The sequence below is a fragment of the Cebus imitator genome, unplaced genomic scaffold (assembly GCF_001604975.1).
Source record: "Cebus imitator isolate Cc_AM_T3 unplaced genomic scaffold, Cebus_imitator-1.0 Scaffold579, whole genome shotgun sequence".
NCBI classification, from domain to species: Eukaryota; Metazoa; Chordata; class Mammalia; order Primates; family Cebidae; genus Cebus; species Cebus imitator.
In genome coordinates this window covers 211,150-224,861 of record NW_016107894.1, presented here as the reverse complement: position 1 = coordinate 224,861, position 13,712 = coordinate 211,150, and the positions used below count along the sequence as shown (strand labels likewise).

Below are 13,712 nucleotides of genomic sequence, written 5' to 3'. Positions count from 1 at the left end.
TATCTTTTGAAATAATGAATTTTGTAAGCTTATTATGCTATGTCATTTATTTTCCTGAAAGTAAAAATATTTAAATGATGCCTCTTACGATGACTCTTAGCTATTATTTTTGAAGTTGGATACCTGGTTTCACATTTGTACTTCAATTTTGTGATTTTATAAACTTTCATCATATTCTTTTTAGCTGAATTAAAATATATATATATATATCTAAAGAGATATATCTTAATAAAAGTGTGTGTATATATATATATATATATATATATAACAAAAATAATCTTTTAACCTTAAAAATAAAGCCCTTCCATCTTTTTTATTAGTTTAATGTTAAAACAATTAAGCCAGCCATGAGCCGGGCCTGGCTGGGCCAGCGCGGGCAGCCCAGCCCTGGCCCCGGCCCCAGCCCCGCTGCGCCGCCTCCCGAGCCGCCACCCCGCCGTGGCACCCGCGCCCTGGCGCTGCTCGGAGCCCTGCTGGGTGCAGCCACCGCCGCCGCCGTCAGGGTCTGCGCCCGCCACGCCGAGGCCCAGGCGGCCGCGCGGCAGGAATCAATGCTGAAGACCTTCGGAACAGATGGCCTTTTTCTCTTTTCCTCCTTGGACACTGACGGGGACATGTACATCGGCCCCCAGGAGTTCCAGCCCATTGCTGAGAAGCTAACAGGGTCAACTCCTGAGGCCAGATACGAGGAGGAGGAGCTGCCCCCTTGACCCTAGCGAGGAGACGCTCACCATAGAAGCCTGATTCCAGCCTCTTTTCCCAGAGACCATGACCAAGAGCAAAGATGGCTTCCTAAAGGTCTCCCGCCTCACCCTGTCCGGCCTCCGAAACTGGATGACTGCGGCCTCACCGAGGGCAGTGTTTGCCGCCCGCCACTTCCAGCCCTTCCTTCCCCTGCCAGGCCAGGAGCTGGGCAAGCCCTGGTGGATCATCCCCAGTGAGCTGAGCGTCTTCACCCGCTACCTGTCCAACAACCGTTTCTATCCACCGCCGCCCAAGGGCAAGGGGGTCATCATCCCCCGGATCCTGAGCATGTTCCACCCGCGGCCCTTCGTGAAGACCCGCTTTGCCCCTCAGGGGGCCGTGGCCACCCTGACTGCTGTCAGCGACTTCTACTACACTGTGGTGTTCCGGATCCATGCCGAGTTCCAGCCCGACTTCCCCTTCTGGTTCTCCCCTTCTGGTTCTCCCCTGCTGAGTTCACCGGCCACGTCATCCTCTCCAAAGATGCCACCCACATCCGCGACTTCCGGCTCTTCGTGCCCAACCGCAGGTCTCTGAATGTGGACATGGAGTGCCTTTATGGGGCCAGTGAAAGCAGCAACATGGACGTGGACATCGGCTGCATACCCCAGATGGAGCTGGAGGCCACAGCCCCTCAGTGCCCTCCATGATCCTGGATGAGGGTGGCAGCGTGATCGACAGCCACCTGCCCTTGGGGGAGCCCCTGCAGTTTGTGATTTGAGGAGATCAAGTGGCAGCAGGAGCTGAGCTGGGAGGAGGCCACCTGGCGCCTGGAGGTAGCCATGTACCCCTTCAAGAAGGTCTCCTACTTGCCATTCACTGAGGCCTTCCACCAAGCCAAGGCTGAGAACAAGCTGGTGCACTTGATCCTGCTGTGGGGGGCCCTGGACGACCAGTCTTGCTGAGGTCGGGGGTGGACTCTCCCGGAGAAGGTCCTGGGAAGTTCGCTTATCCTCATCCTGCTCAAGGAGAGTTTCATCAGCATCTGGTCCCTGGTGAAGGAGCTGGAGAAGCTACAGAGCAACCAGGAGAACGCGGCCCAGCAGAAGTTGGCTGGCCTGCACCTGGAGAAGTACAGCTTTCCCGTGGAGATGATGATCTGCCTGCCCAATGGCACCGTGGTCCACCACATCAATGCCAACTACTTCTTGGACATCACCTCCATGAAGCCCAAGGAAATCGAGAGCAATCTCTTTAGCTTCTCACCCACCTTTGAAGACCCGTTCACGGCCACCTACATGCAGTTCCTGAAGGAGGGACTCTGGCGCGGCCTGCCCCTGCTGCAGCCCTAGAGTGCCTGCGGGACGGATGGGATCTGATGCACAGGCCCCCACTCCCCAGAGCCAGAGTGGTCCTCAGCCCACTGCTGACTGCAGATGCCGCCTACACCCACCCACTCCTAGGTTGCCTTGGGGGCTACAAGATCCACTGAGGGTGCCTGTCACAGCCTTGGCTCCATGGTGGTGGGTAAACGAGGGGTGCTTGGGCTGACTGGGCAGAGGAACCTCTAGCTCTGACTGTCACCCTCTCCCTACCCACTTGGCCCTGGAAGCTGCTTGGGCCCCCCCAGATCAGGGCCTGGGGGGACTCCTTGGACCTCTCCCAACCAGCAACACAGTCTAGGCCCTTGTGGGGTGAAGAAGAGGAGGGAAGAGCAGGCTAGGAGGGCAGGGCCACCATCCTCTCCTTGCTTCCTTCCCCAAGGAAATATCCAGAAGCCCCGGGCAGGAGGGGCCAGGCTGCAAATGTGGCTCTTCTGTTCTAGCGCCTTGGTTCCTGTCCAAACCCCGGGCTGCCCTCCTGTGCCTGATGTCCCCAGCTGGGGTCAGCCTCAGCAGGACACAGCCTTCTGGAGCCTCTGGGCAGAACCCTCCATCAGAAGTGGAAACCAGACTGAACCCCCTGTAGCTCCCCCGCCTGTCTGGGGAAGCTTACTGGGAAGAGGCTTCTGCCTTTAGCAATGGGGTTCACTAAGAGGGTTCCTGAGGCTTAGGGCCAAGGCTCCCCCACTGCCCACCCCAGCACAGGGTCTCCATGGGACTGCTGGAGCCAGGACTCCTGCCATCCCTCCTGCCCCTCAGACCTCACATCCACGGAAGCGTAGCCCAGCCAAAGAACAGCCTTCTCCAGAGCCAGCACTGTCCCGGCCACAGGGGTGCCCCAGGCTACCTCTTCTACCACTGGGGTGCCATGGACTCCCCTTGGCCACTCTTGGGACTTTGGTCCACGTTCTGAGCCACTGACCACGGCCAGTCTCGTTTTTTAATACATGCAGAAAAGTGTTTTCACACAAACTTTCTCATGGTTTGTAGGTATTTTTTTATAACCCCAGTGCTGAGGAGAAAGGAGGGGCACTGGCTTCCCCGGTAGCAGCCCCATCCCATGATGGCTGCATCTGAAATCCTCGATGGGTCCAGCTTGATGTCTCTGCAGCTGCACCTATGGAAAGAAATAGTCGTCTCTTCTCTTCAGCTTTTTAAAAACAGCCCTCAGAGGATTCCTGTTCTCCCCGCCCTCTCCCATCCTCCACGCAGCCCATGGGCGCCTGTGCACTCTCATGCAGGCCTTGACGTCAGGCTGCCCCCTCCCAGGACCCTAATTTTCTCCCCACCTCCTCACCCCCCCTAGGGCTCATTCTTTAACCTGGCAGAGGAAGAAAGAAGCTACGTTGCAGCCACTCCCAGGCCTTCTGTCCACTGACTTCCCCTGCTTGCCTTGGGCGTTCCCACTGAGCCTTCCGCAGCCAATCATCTTCTCAATTTTGTTTTGTTTTGTTTTGAGACGGAGTCTTGCTCTGTTGCCCAGGCTGGAGTGCAATGGCATGATCTCAGCTCACTGCAACCTCCGCCTCCTGGGTTCAAGCTATTCCCCTGCCTCAGCCTCCTGAGTAGCTGGGATTACAGGCATATGCCATCATGCCTGGCCAATTTTTGTATTTTTAGTAGAGACAGGGTTTCACCCTATTAGGCTGATCTTGAACTCCTGACCGCGACCCCATGATCCACCCACCTCAGCCTCCCAAAGTGTTGGGATTACAGGCGTGAGCCACCGCACCCAGGCTTGTTCTCAATTTTGTATCATCCAGTCATCACTAATATTACACACACTTTCTCGCTTAATCCTCACGACAAACCTGTGAGGCGATGCTCATTGTTCCCATCTTGAAACTTGAGTCTCCAGGAAGTGAAGTGACTTGCCCAGGGTCACTCAGCCAGATGGAGTTTTGGGGGTGTTTTTTGGCAATGCACCCTCACCTCCCTACCTGTTTTCCCTGAGGTAGAAAGGAAGGCCTTTCAAACCAGAGTATCTCACTCTCCTCTGACCCCCAGACCAGAAGGAGCATGAGCCAGCCAGCTCAGCCAGGCTCTCTGTGTCCTTGGAGGAAGTGCTCCCATGACCCGTGCCCCTTAATGGGAAGGTAGAGCGCCTGATACTCTCTCCCTGTCTCCCCTGTCCTGTCAGGTGTAGATGGCAGGGGTAGCTCATGCAAGCCTTTCTCCTGCTGTTCCTGGAGAGCCAACACCACATGCCTGGTCCCGTGAGAGGAGCTGATGGCCTGGGCTTTCCAAGGCCTCATCTGATGCCTCTGCAGTTCCTGTCCCCCACCAGGCCTCAAGGCTCAGGGTGAGAATGGCCCTAGACTGCCCTCCTGTCACTCCTTTGCCACTTCCCTCCCCTGTCCCCAACATGCCCTGTAATAAAATTAGAGAAGACTGAAAAAAAAAAAAAAAAACAAGCCAGGGACATTTGTATCCTCTGATGTGTCTAGCCTAGTAATTATTCAATAAATGTGTTTTTAATTGGTTGATTCTCAAACATGAATATAAACATTTCTTAGCTTACGAGTTCACAGCCGAATTCTACCAGAGGTATAAAGAGGAGTTGTTACTATTCCTTCTGAAACTATTCCATACAATACAAATAGAATCCTCCCTAACTCATTTTATGAGACCAACATTATCCTGATACCAAAACCTGGCAGAGACACAACTATAAAAGAAAATTTCATGTAATCCCAGCACTTTGGGAGGCCGAGGCGGGTGGATCAAGAGGTCAAGAGATCGAGACCATCCTGGTCAACATGGTGAAACGCCGTCTCTACTAAAAATACAAAAAATTAGCTGGGCATGGTGGCGCGTGCCTGTAATCCCAGCTACTCAGGAGGCTGAGGCAGGAGAATTGCCTGAACCCAGGAGGAGGAGGTTGCGGTGAGCCGAGATCCCGCCATTGCACTCCAGCCTGGGTAACAAGAGCAAAACTCCATCTCAAAAAAGAAAATTTCAGGCCAATATCCATGATGAACATTGATGCAAAAATCTTCAACAAAATACTGGCAAACCGAATCCAACAGCACATCAAAGAGCTTATCCATCACCAGTCAGCTTCATCCCTGGGATGCAAGGCTGGTTTAACATATGCAAATCTATAAACATAATCCATCACATAAACAGAACCAAAGACAAAAACCACGATTATCTCAATAGATGCAGAGAAGGCCTTTGACAAAATTCAACAGTCCTTTATGCTAAAAACTCTCATAAACTAGGTATCGGTGGAACGTATCTAAAAAACTAATAAAAACTATTTATGATAAACCCACAGCCAATATCATACTGAGTGGGCAAAACCTGGAAGCATTCCCTTTGAAAACTGGCACAAGACAAGGGTGCCCTCTCTCACCACTCCTATTCAACATAGCGTTGGAAGTTCTGGCCAGATCTTGGCTCACTATAACCTGGAACTCCTGAGCTCAAACAGTTCTTCCACAATTAGGAAAAGAGGAAGTCAAATTGTCTCTATTTGCAAAGGACATGATTGTATATTTAGAAGACCCCGTCATCTCAGCCCAAAGTCTCCTTAAGGTAATAAGCAACGTCAACAAGGTCTCAGGATACAAAATCAATGTGCAGAAATCACAGTCTCACAGACAGATGAGAAGGTGGTATAAAAAAATTAAAAATCACAAGGATTCCTATATACCAATAACAGAGAGCCAAATCGTGAGCAAACTCCCATTCACAATTGCTACAAAGAAAATACCTAGGAATACAACTAACAAGGGATGTGAAGGACCTCCTCAAGGAGAACTACAAACCACTGCTCAAGGAAATGAGAGGAAACAAACTGCTGGAAAAACATTCCACACTCATGATTAGTTAGAATCAATATCATGAAAATGGCCATACTGCCCAAAATGATATATAGATTCAGTGCTATCCCCATCAAGCTACCATTGACCTACTTCACAGAACTGGAAAAAAACCACCCTAAACTTCATAGGGAACCAAAACAAGAGCCCGCATAGCCAAGAAAATCCTAAGCAAAAAAAACAAAGCTGGAGGCATTTCACTACCTGACTTCAAACTATATTACAAGGCTACAAGGAAAAAAAATAAAAATAAAAAAAATTAAGGGGCTGGGCCTGGTGGCTCACACCTGTAATCCAAGCTCTTTGGAGGCCAAGGTGGGCAGATCACCTGAGGTCAGGAGTTCAAGACCAGCCTGACCAACATGGTAAAACCCCATCTTTAAAAAAAAACAAAAAAGAAAGAAAGAAAGAAACAAGCCTACAGTAATCAAAACAGCATGGTACTGGTACCAAAACAGAGATATAGACCAATGGAACAGAACAGAGGCCTCGGAAGTAACACCACACATCTACAACCATCTGATCTTTGACAAACCGGGCAAAAACCAACAATGGGGAAAGGATTCCCTGTTTAATAAATGGTGTTGGGAAAACCGGCTAGCCATGTGCAGAAAGCTGAAACTAGACCCCTTACACCTTATACAAAAATTAACTCCAAATGGACTAAGATTTAAACATAAGACCGAACACCATAAAAACCCTAGAAAAAAACCTAGACAACACCATTCATGACATAGGCATAGACAAGGACTTCATCACTAAACACCAGAAGCAGTGACAACAAAAACCAAAATAGACAAATGGGATCTAATTAAATGTAAGAGCTTCTGCACAGCAAAATAAACTATCATGAGAGTAAACTAGCAACCAACAGAATGGGAAAAAAAATTTTGTAATCTACCCATCAGACAAAGGGCTAATATCCAGAATCTAAAAAGAATTTAAACAAATTTACAAGGAAAAAACAACCCCATCAAAAAGTGGGCGAAGGATATGAACAGACAGTTTTCAAAAGAAGACATTTATGCAGCCAGCAAACATATGGAAAAAGCTCATTATCACTGTCATTAGAGAAATGCAAATCAAAGCCAATTGAGATAACATCTCACGCCAGTTAGAGTGGCGATCATTACAAAATCTGGAGACAACAGATGCTGGAGAGGATGTGGAGAAATAGGAACACTTTTAAACTGTTGGTGGGAGTATAAATTACTTCAGCCACTATGGAAGACAGTGTGGTGATTCCTCAAGGATCTAGAAATAGAAATACCATGTGACCCAACAATCCTATTACTGGGTTTATACCCAAAGGATTAGAAATCGTTCTATTGTAAAGACACATACACGTGTATGTTCACTGCGGCACTGTTTACAATAGCAAAGACTTGGAACCAACCCAAATGCCCATCAATTATAGACTGGATAAAGAAAATGTGGCACATATATACCATGAAATACTATGCAGCCATAAAAAAGGATGAGTTTATGTTCTTTGCAGGGACATGGATGAAGCTGGAAACCATTGTTTTCAGTAAACTGACACAAGAACAGAAAACCAAACACTGCATGTTCTCACTCATAAGTGGGTGTTGAACAATGAGAACACATGGACACAGGGAAGGAGCATCACACGCTGGGGCCTGTTGGGTGATGTGTGGGGGTAGTGGAAGGATAGCAGGGGCTGGGAGGATTGGGGAGGGATAACATTAGGAGAAATACCTATTGTAGATGACACGGGGCTGTATGCAGCAAACCACTATGTCATGTGTATACTTAATGTAACAATTCTACACGATCCGCACATATACCCTAGAACTTAAAGTATAATTTTAAAAAATCATTTCTAAAAGGAAAAAAAAACAAACATTCCTTAGCTTTGCAAAATACCTACTATCAAAAGCAACTCGTTTTCTTGACACATTGTTTTCTGATTACAAGTCCCAACTAAAGAAAGTGTCGGCCGGGCGCGGTGGCTCAAGCCTGTAATCCCAGCACCTTGGGAGGCCAAGGCGGGTGGATCACAAGGTCAAGAGATCGAGACCATCCTGGTCAACATGGTGAAACCCTGTCTCTACTAAAAATACAAAAAACATTAGCTGGGCTTGGTGGCGCGTGCCTGTAATCCCAGCTACTCAGGAGGCTGAGGCAGGAGAATTGCCTGAACCCAGGAGACAGAGGTTGTGGTGTGCCGAGATCGTGCCATTGCACTCCAGCCTGGGGAGCAAGAGGGAAATTACGTCGCAAAAAAAAAAAAAAAAGAGTGTTGTACTCAAGCTGATTGACCTTTCTCAAACCTATTTTCTTTTCCAGAGGAATGGCTTCTTGTGGGAACCAAACAAGGACATCTTCTTCTCTATAGGATTCGGAAGGACATTGGTAAGTGCATGTTGTTTATGCAAAAAATAAGTTTCAATAGTCAGCTAGCATACACTGTGAAATCAGTGACTCCTAGACCATTAAAAGAAAGATCAAAGGTGATGGAGAGCACGATGAGAAAATGGGGAGAAGACGTGAGAATGCATAGGGTTTCCCCCTCCAGACTGTATTACTACCTACATCTGGGAGGTGAAGCTGAATTACTGGTTTACTTATTACTGGTAGTGAGTTTTCCTCCTCTTTTCTTAGAGATTCACTACTAGTAATAAGAAATACTACTAATAGGAATAAGATTCCTGTGTATATGGTGTGGTGGTGGGAAAAAAATTAGGGAACATTGATTTAAAAGATCTTGTTAGGTTATGAGGGGTTGACCAGGAAGAGAGGACCGGGGTTTGCGTTCAGGTGCACTTCCCCTGGCTATGTGACTATAAGCAGGTTCTTTCCAACTTCAGTTTTTTTATAAACTCTGTCTCACAAAGTTGTTGGGGGGAATACAGTAATAGGCTAATAGGCTTGAAGAAACTGTGAAAACTCAAGTTCTAAACAAATGTGACTATCAGTAATGTAGGGTAATAATGAAAGTATTTGAAATTTATTCTGTTAAAGAATGGTTTTCTGTTTTTGTTTTTTTCAAGACAGAGTCTCGCTCTGTTGCCAGGCTGGAGTGCAGTGGCGCAATCTCAGCTCACTGCAACCTCCGACTTCCTGGTTCAAGTGATTCTCTGGCCCCAGCCACCCCAGTAGCTGGGATTACAGGTGCCCACCACCACACCCAGCTAGTTTTTGTATTTTTAGGAGAGACGGGGTTTCACCATGTTGGCTAGGATGGTCTTGATCTCCTGACCTTGTGATCCACCCACCTCAGTCTCCCAAAGTGCTGGGATTATAGGCTTGAGCTACCATACCTGGCCCAAGAGTGTTTTTTATTGGGGCAAAAGGTACGTCACTGCCCTTCCCTGTTTTTGTTTCTGTGCTCTCTTTATGGAGAATAGATGTGCTTAGGTATTATGCTCTGGAGCCACTCTACAGAAATCTGCAGTTATCTTCATACCCTTTTATATATATTTCTCTGGTAAATAGCTTAAGAGATTGCTTAAGATAAATAGAGCCCTCTTTTGGAACCTGGAGCAAGGGTAACATTGGGGGGAAAAGTACCTTACCAGTGTACTCGGGAAAGAGGAAGGTTTCTTGGTCAGTTTCTGCAGCTGGGTAAGAAAAGAAACCAGAGAACAAAATAGAGAATTTATTTCATTTCTGAGTTTTCATCTGTCCTCTAAATCAGGGGTCAGCAAACTTGTTCTGAAAAGGTCCAAAGAATAAATATTTTAGGCTTTGCAGTGTAATTACTTAGCTCTGCCATTGTAACATGAAAACAGTTGTAGGCAATATGTAATGAGAATGGGTGTGGCTATATTCCAGTAAAACTTTATTTACAAAAACATGCAAAGGCCTCAATTTGGCCTTGGGTAGTACATTGTTGATCTTTGTTTTAAATTATTAATTCTCGATCAGTCCAAGTGGCTCATCTCCATAATCCCAGCACTTTGGGAGACTGAAGTAGGAGGAATGATTGAGGCCAAGAGTTTGAGACCAGCCTGAGCAACATAGCAACGCCCTCTCTTCAAAAAATTAGTTGGATGTGATGGCACATGCTTATATTTCCAGCCACTTTGGAGGCTGAGGCGAGAGGATTGCTTGAGCCCAGGAGGTTGAGGCTGCAGTGAGCTATCATCACACCATTGCACTCCAGTCTTGGCAACAGACCTTGTCTAAAAAAAAATTTTTTTTTCAGTTCTCAGAACCAGAATATTTGCATTCTGCGATATTTGCCTGGTCTATAATTTTAAAATTAAGCTCACTTTAATTTTAAAATATAAAATGCTTATTCAGCGTTCAACAGCTGTTTTTGACTACTTTGGTTTCAGATGTAAGTGGTGATCAGAAATAGACAACAATATTTTATAAAGGAAGTCTTTGAGCACAGTATAGACCTAAACTGGTAATATTAGTGTTCATCTGGCTTGGAACACTGGTGGCGACTATTCCTTGCCTGTGATCATTTTATCATGTCAACTTTGACAAATTAGTTAATGTTCCTGGGCCTCAGCTTCTCCATAGGTAGCTTGAATATAGACAGTTAGGAAATCAAACTCTGATTTAAACTTCACTTTAAGAAATGTCATTTTTCCTTATACTCTTGGTGAACAGTTTAGTTCTAGCCCAGCTCTGGCCTGATGGTGGCCAGAAATAGACCTGGACCTGTGTGAATCAGTTCTAGGGCTAATTTGGTTTCTAGATTTGAAATATTTGAAACCTAAATTGGTCTGTGCATAGACTATCTTTCTGAGGAAAGGGAGAGGATAATAGGGTCAAGAAAAGATTAGAGCTAGGGATTACAGGTATTGATCGACTTACGACCTATGCAACTTACGACCATTCGACTTTACGACCACAATCGCTAGCCACGACTGCTCCGCGTCTGGCAGCGCAAACGTTGCCCAGCTGGGCGTACGACAGTGCGGACCAGCTTCCAGCAGCACTACCATCTCCATGTGCACCATTTCAACTGTTATCCCAGACTCGGTACAGCAATTTGTGTTTTGTGTCTTGGATATTTTTCATCAAACCCCTCCCAAGATGTCTACCAAGAGGAAATTGTCTTTGTCTACGCCTCAGCCTGCCAAGAAGGAATGAAAGGCCATCGATCTCGACACGAAAATGAAGGTAATTAAGCAGTACGAAGGAGGAAAGAAAGTGAATGTGATCGCACGTGATACGAAGTTATCACACTCGACTGTGTTGATGATTTTGAAAGATAAAGAAAGAATTCGTGAAGCTGTGAAAGGTTCTGCACCCATGCGATCAACAGTTATGACAAAGCAACGAAGCAGGCCCATCCACGAAATGGAGAAATTGCTATATATTTGGATGGAAGATCAAATTAAAAAACAGACACCATTAAGTCTCTTTACTGTGCAGATGAAGGCGAGAAGTCTATTTCAGACTCTGAAGGAGCTTGCTGGAGAAGATTACAGTCAAGAATTTGTAGCAAGCACTGGCTGGTTCCAGAGATTCAAGAAAAGATTCCAAATGCATAGTGTTCAAGTGACTGGAGAAGCAGCGAGTGCGGGTGAGGAAGGAGCACATAAGTTTGTTGATAGTCTGGATGAATTAATTACAGATGAGGGATATCTAGCAGAACAGATTTTCAGTGTTGATGAAACTGGATTATTTTGGAAATGGATGACAGCACGCACTTATATTCACAAAGAGGTCAAAAGCATGCCGGGATTTAAAGCATTTAAGGATAGGCTAACTCTGCTGCTTAGCGGGAACATCGCAGGGTTTAAGCTGAAGCCGTTCTTAATTTATCACTCAGACAACCCGCGTGCGTTCAAGAATGTTAACAAGCACACACTGCCCGTCTACTTTCGTTCTCAACGTAAAGCATGGATGACACAAGGATTGTTTGAAGACTGCTTTATGAACTGTTTTATTCTTCCAGTTCAAAAATATTGTTTGGAGAAAGATATTCCTTTCAAGATTTTATTGCTACTTGATAATGCACCTGGACACCCACCACATCTAGGCGATCTCCATCCAGATGTAAAATTTGTTTTTCTTCCACCAAACACGACTCACTCATCCAGCCTATGGGCCAAGGTTCGATTGCTACATTAAAGGCCAACTATCTCCGAACCACCTTCACTCAAGCAATATCCGCTGTAGATGCTGACTCAGAACTAACATTGCGAGATTTTTGGAAACACGACAACATTTTGATGTGTATCAAGAATATCGCTACCGCCTGGGAGGCTGTGACAACAAAGTGCATGAATGGCATCTGGAAAAATTGTGTTAAGCGCTATGTTAATGATTTTGACGGATTTGACAGTGAACATGAACTTGAAACGATTTGGGAAAAAATAGTAAAACACACTAAAGACATTTCTTTGGAGTGTGAAATGGAAGATGTCGAAGAGTTGCTAGACAAAGAATCCAGAGAACTTACAAATGAAGAGCTAATCGAACTGGAAGAAGAAAGAGTGGCGGAAGAAGAAAGAGGAGAAGCAGAGAAAGAAGAGGAGGAGCCAGAAAGAAAGTTCACCAATAAGGGATTATCAGACGGTTTATCTTTACTGAATAAACTTCTTAATACATTTCGAAGCAATGGACCCAAACATCGAACGATTTGCAAGGATTGAACAGATGGCGCATGATGTGTTTCGTCCATATCGTGAAATTTATGAAGAAAAAAAGAAACATACAATTCAGACAAAACTCAGCATGTTTATGAAAAAACCAACTCCGGTAACTCCAACTGCTGCCTCAGATGACAACATCAACGATCAACAGCCAAGCACCAGCGGCCAATAAAATGTTTCATACATGTTTATATATTTTGATATGTTTTGCAATTGGGAAAATGTTTCCTATCGTATTTTTTACACCTGTATTTTGTATTTTTTTATGCACCTGTATTTTGTAATTTTGTATGTTTTGCAAATATTAAACCAGTTGTACTGGCAATGCAGTGTTTTACTTAAACTTGACGAATGTGAAAATAAGAAACAAAATGGTGTAGAGATGATACAAATGGCATAAAATGAACAAAGAAAATTATGATATATAACAATGAAAGAAAATTATGATAAAATATGACTTAAAGATTTTTATAACATCATTTCACAGTACTGTACATATAGCCTACTCAACTTACGACCAAATCGTGTTATGACCAGTCTGTCAGAACCAATCGTGGTCGTAAGTCAAGCACTAGCTGTATAGGCTGTGATCTGATTTGAGTCATTTCCCTGGAGCTCAAAAGACATCTCTAGGCTTCATCCTTCTCCCTTATTTCTTGAGACAGGATCTTGCTCTGTCACCTACGCTGGAGTGCAGTGGCACTATCTTGGCTCACTACAGCCTCAGCCTCCTCCCACCTCAGCCTCCCAAGTAGCTGGGACAACAGGTACACACCACCATGCCCAACCCATTTTTGTATCTTTTATAGAGATGGGGTTTTGCCAGATCGCCCAGGCTGGACTTGAATTCCTAAGCTCAAGTGATCTGCCCGCCTCAGCTTCCCAAAGCGCTGGGATTACAGGTGTGAGCCACTGTGGCCAGTCCAGTCTAGTCTTATCTTGAGTGGTTAGATTAGTTGATATATGAAGCCTTTACCACTCTAGGTTTATTTCAGTTGTGCTGTCACCATAGAGCAGTGTTCTCAAAGTGTGATCTCTAGCCCCCTGGGGATCCCCAAGACCTCAGAGGACCTACAAGGACAAAACCAAGTTTGCAGAAACTCTTAAATATTTTTTTTCCACTGTATTGACATTTACAATGATGGTGTAAAAGGGATGGTAATTAAAACTGGTTAGCCACTGAACCCAGATCAGAATAGTGGTACCTAACTTCAAATAGAGACTTGTTTAAAAAA

At 45.6% G+C, this 13,712-nt stretch overlaps 1 protein-coding gene and 1 pseudogene across 3 annotated transcripts in view; both read left to right on the top strand.

Annotated features, from left to right (window-relative positions):
• VPS39 (VPS39 subunit of HOPS complex) overlaps nt 1-13,712 on the top strand; it is a 65,372-nt gene that overhangs the window by 8,594 nt on the left and 43,066 nt on the right. For both annotated transcript variants that reach the window (XM_017516291.2, XM_017516292.2), the window contains exon 2: nt 8,204-8,269. In XM_017516291.2, the coding sequence (XP_017371780.1) occupies nt 8,204-8,269 (66 nt within the window). The remainder of the gene's footprint in view (nt 1-8,203; nt 8,270-13,712) is intronic.
• Nucleotides 247-3,505, top strand: LOC108294424 (annotated as a pseudogene). Its single transcript, XR_001821024.2, has one exon. The product of XR_001821024.2 is annotated as a selenoprotein N-like (transcript).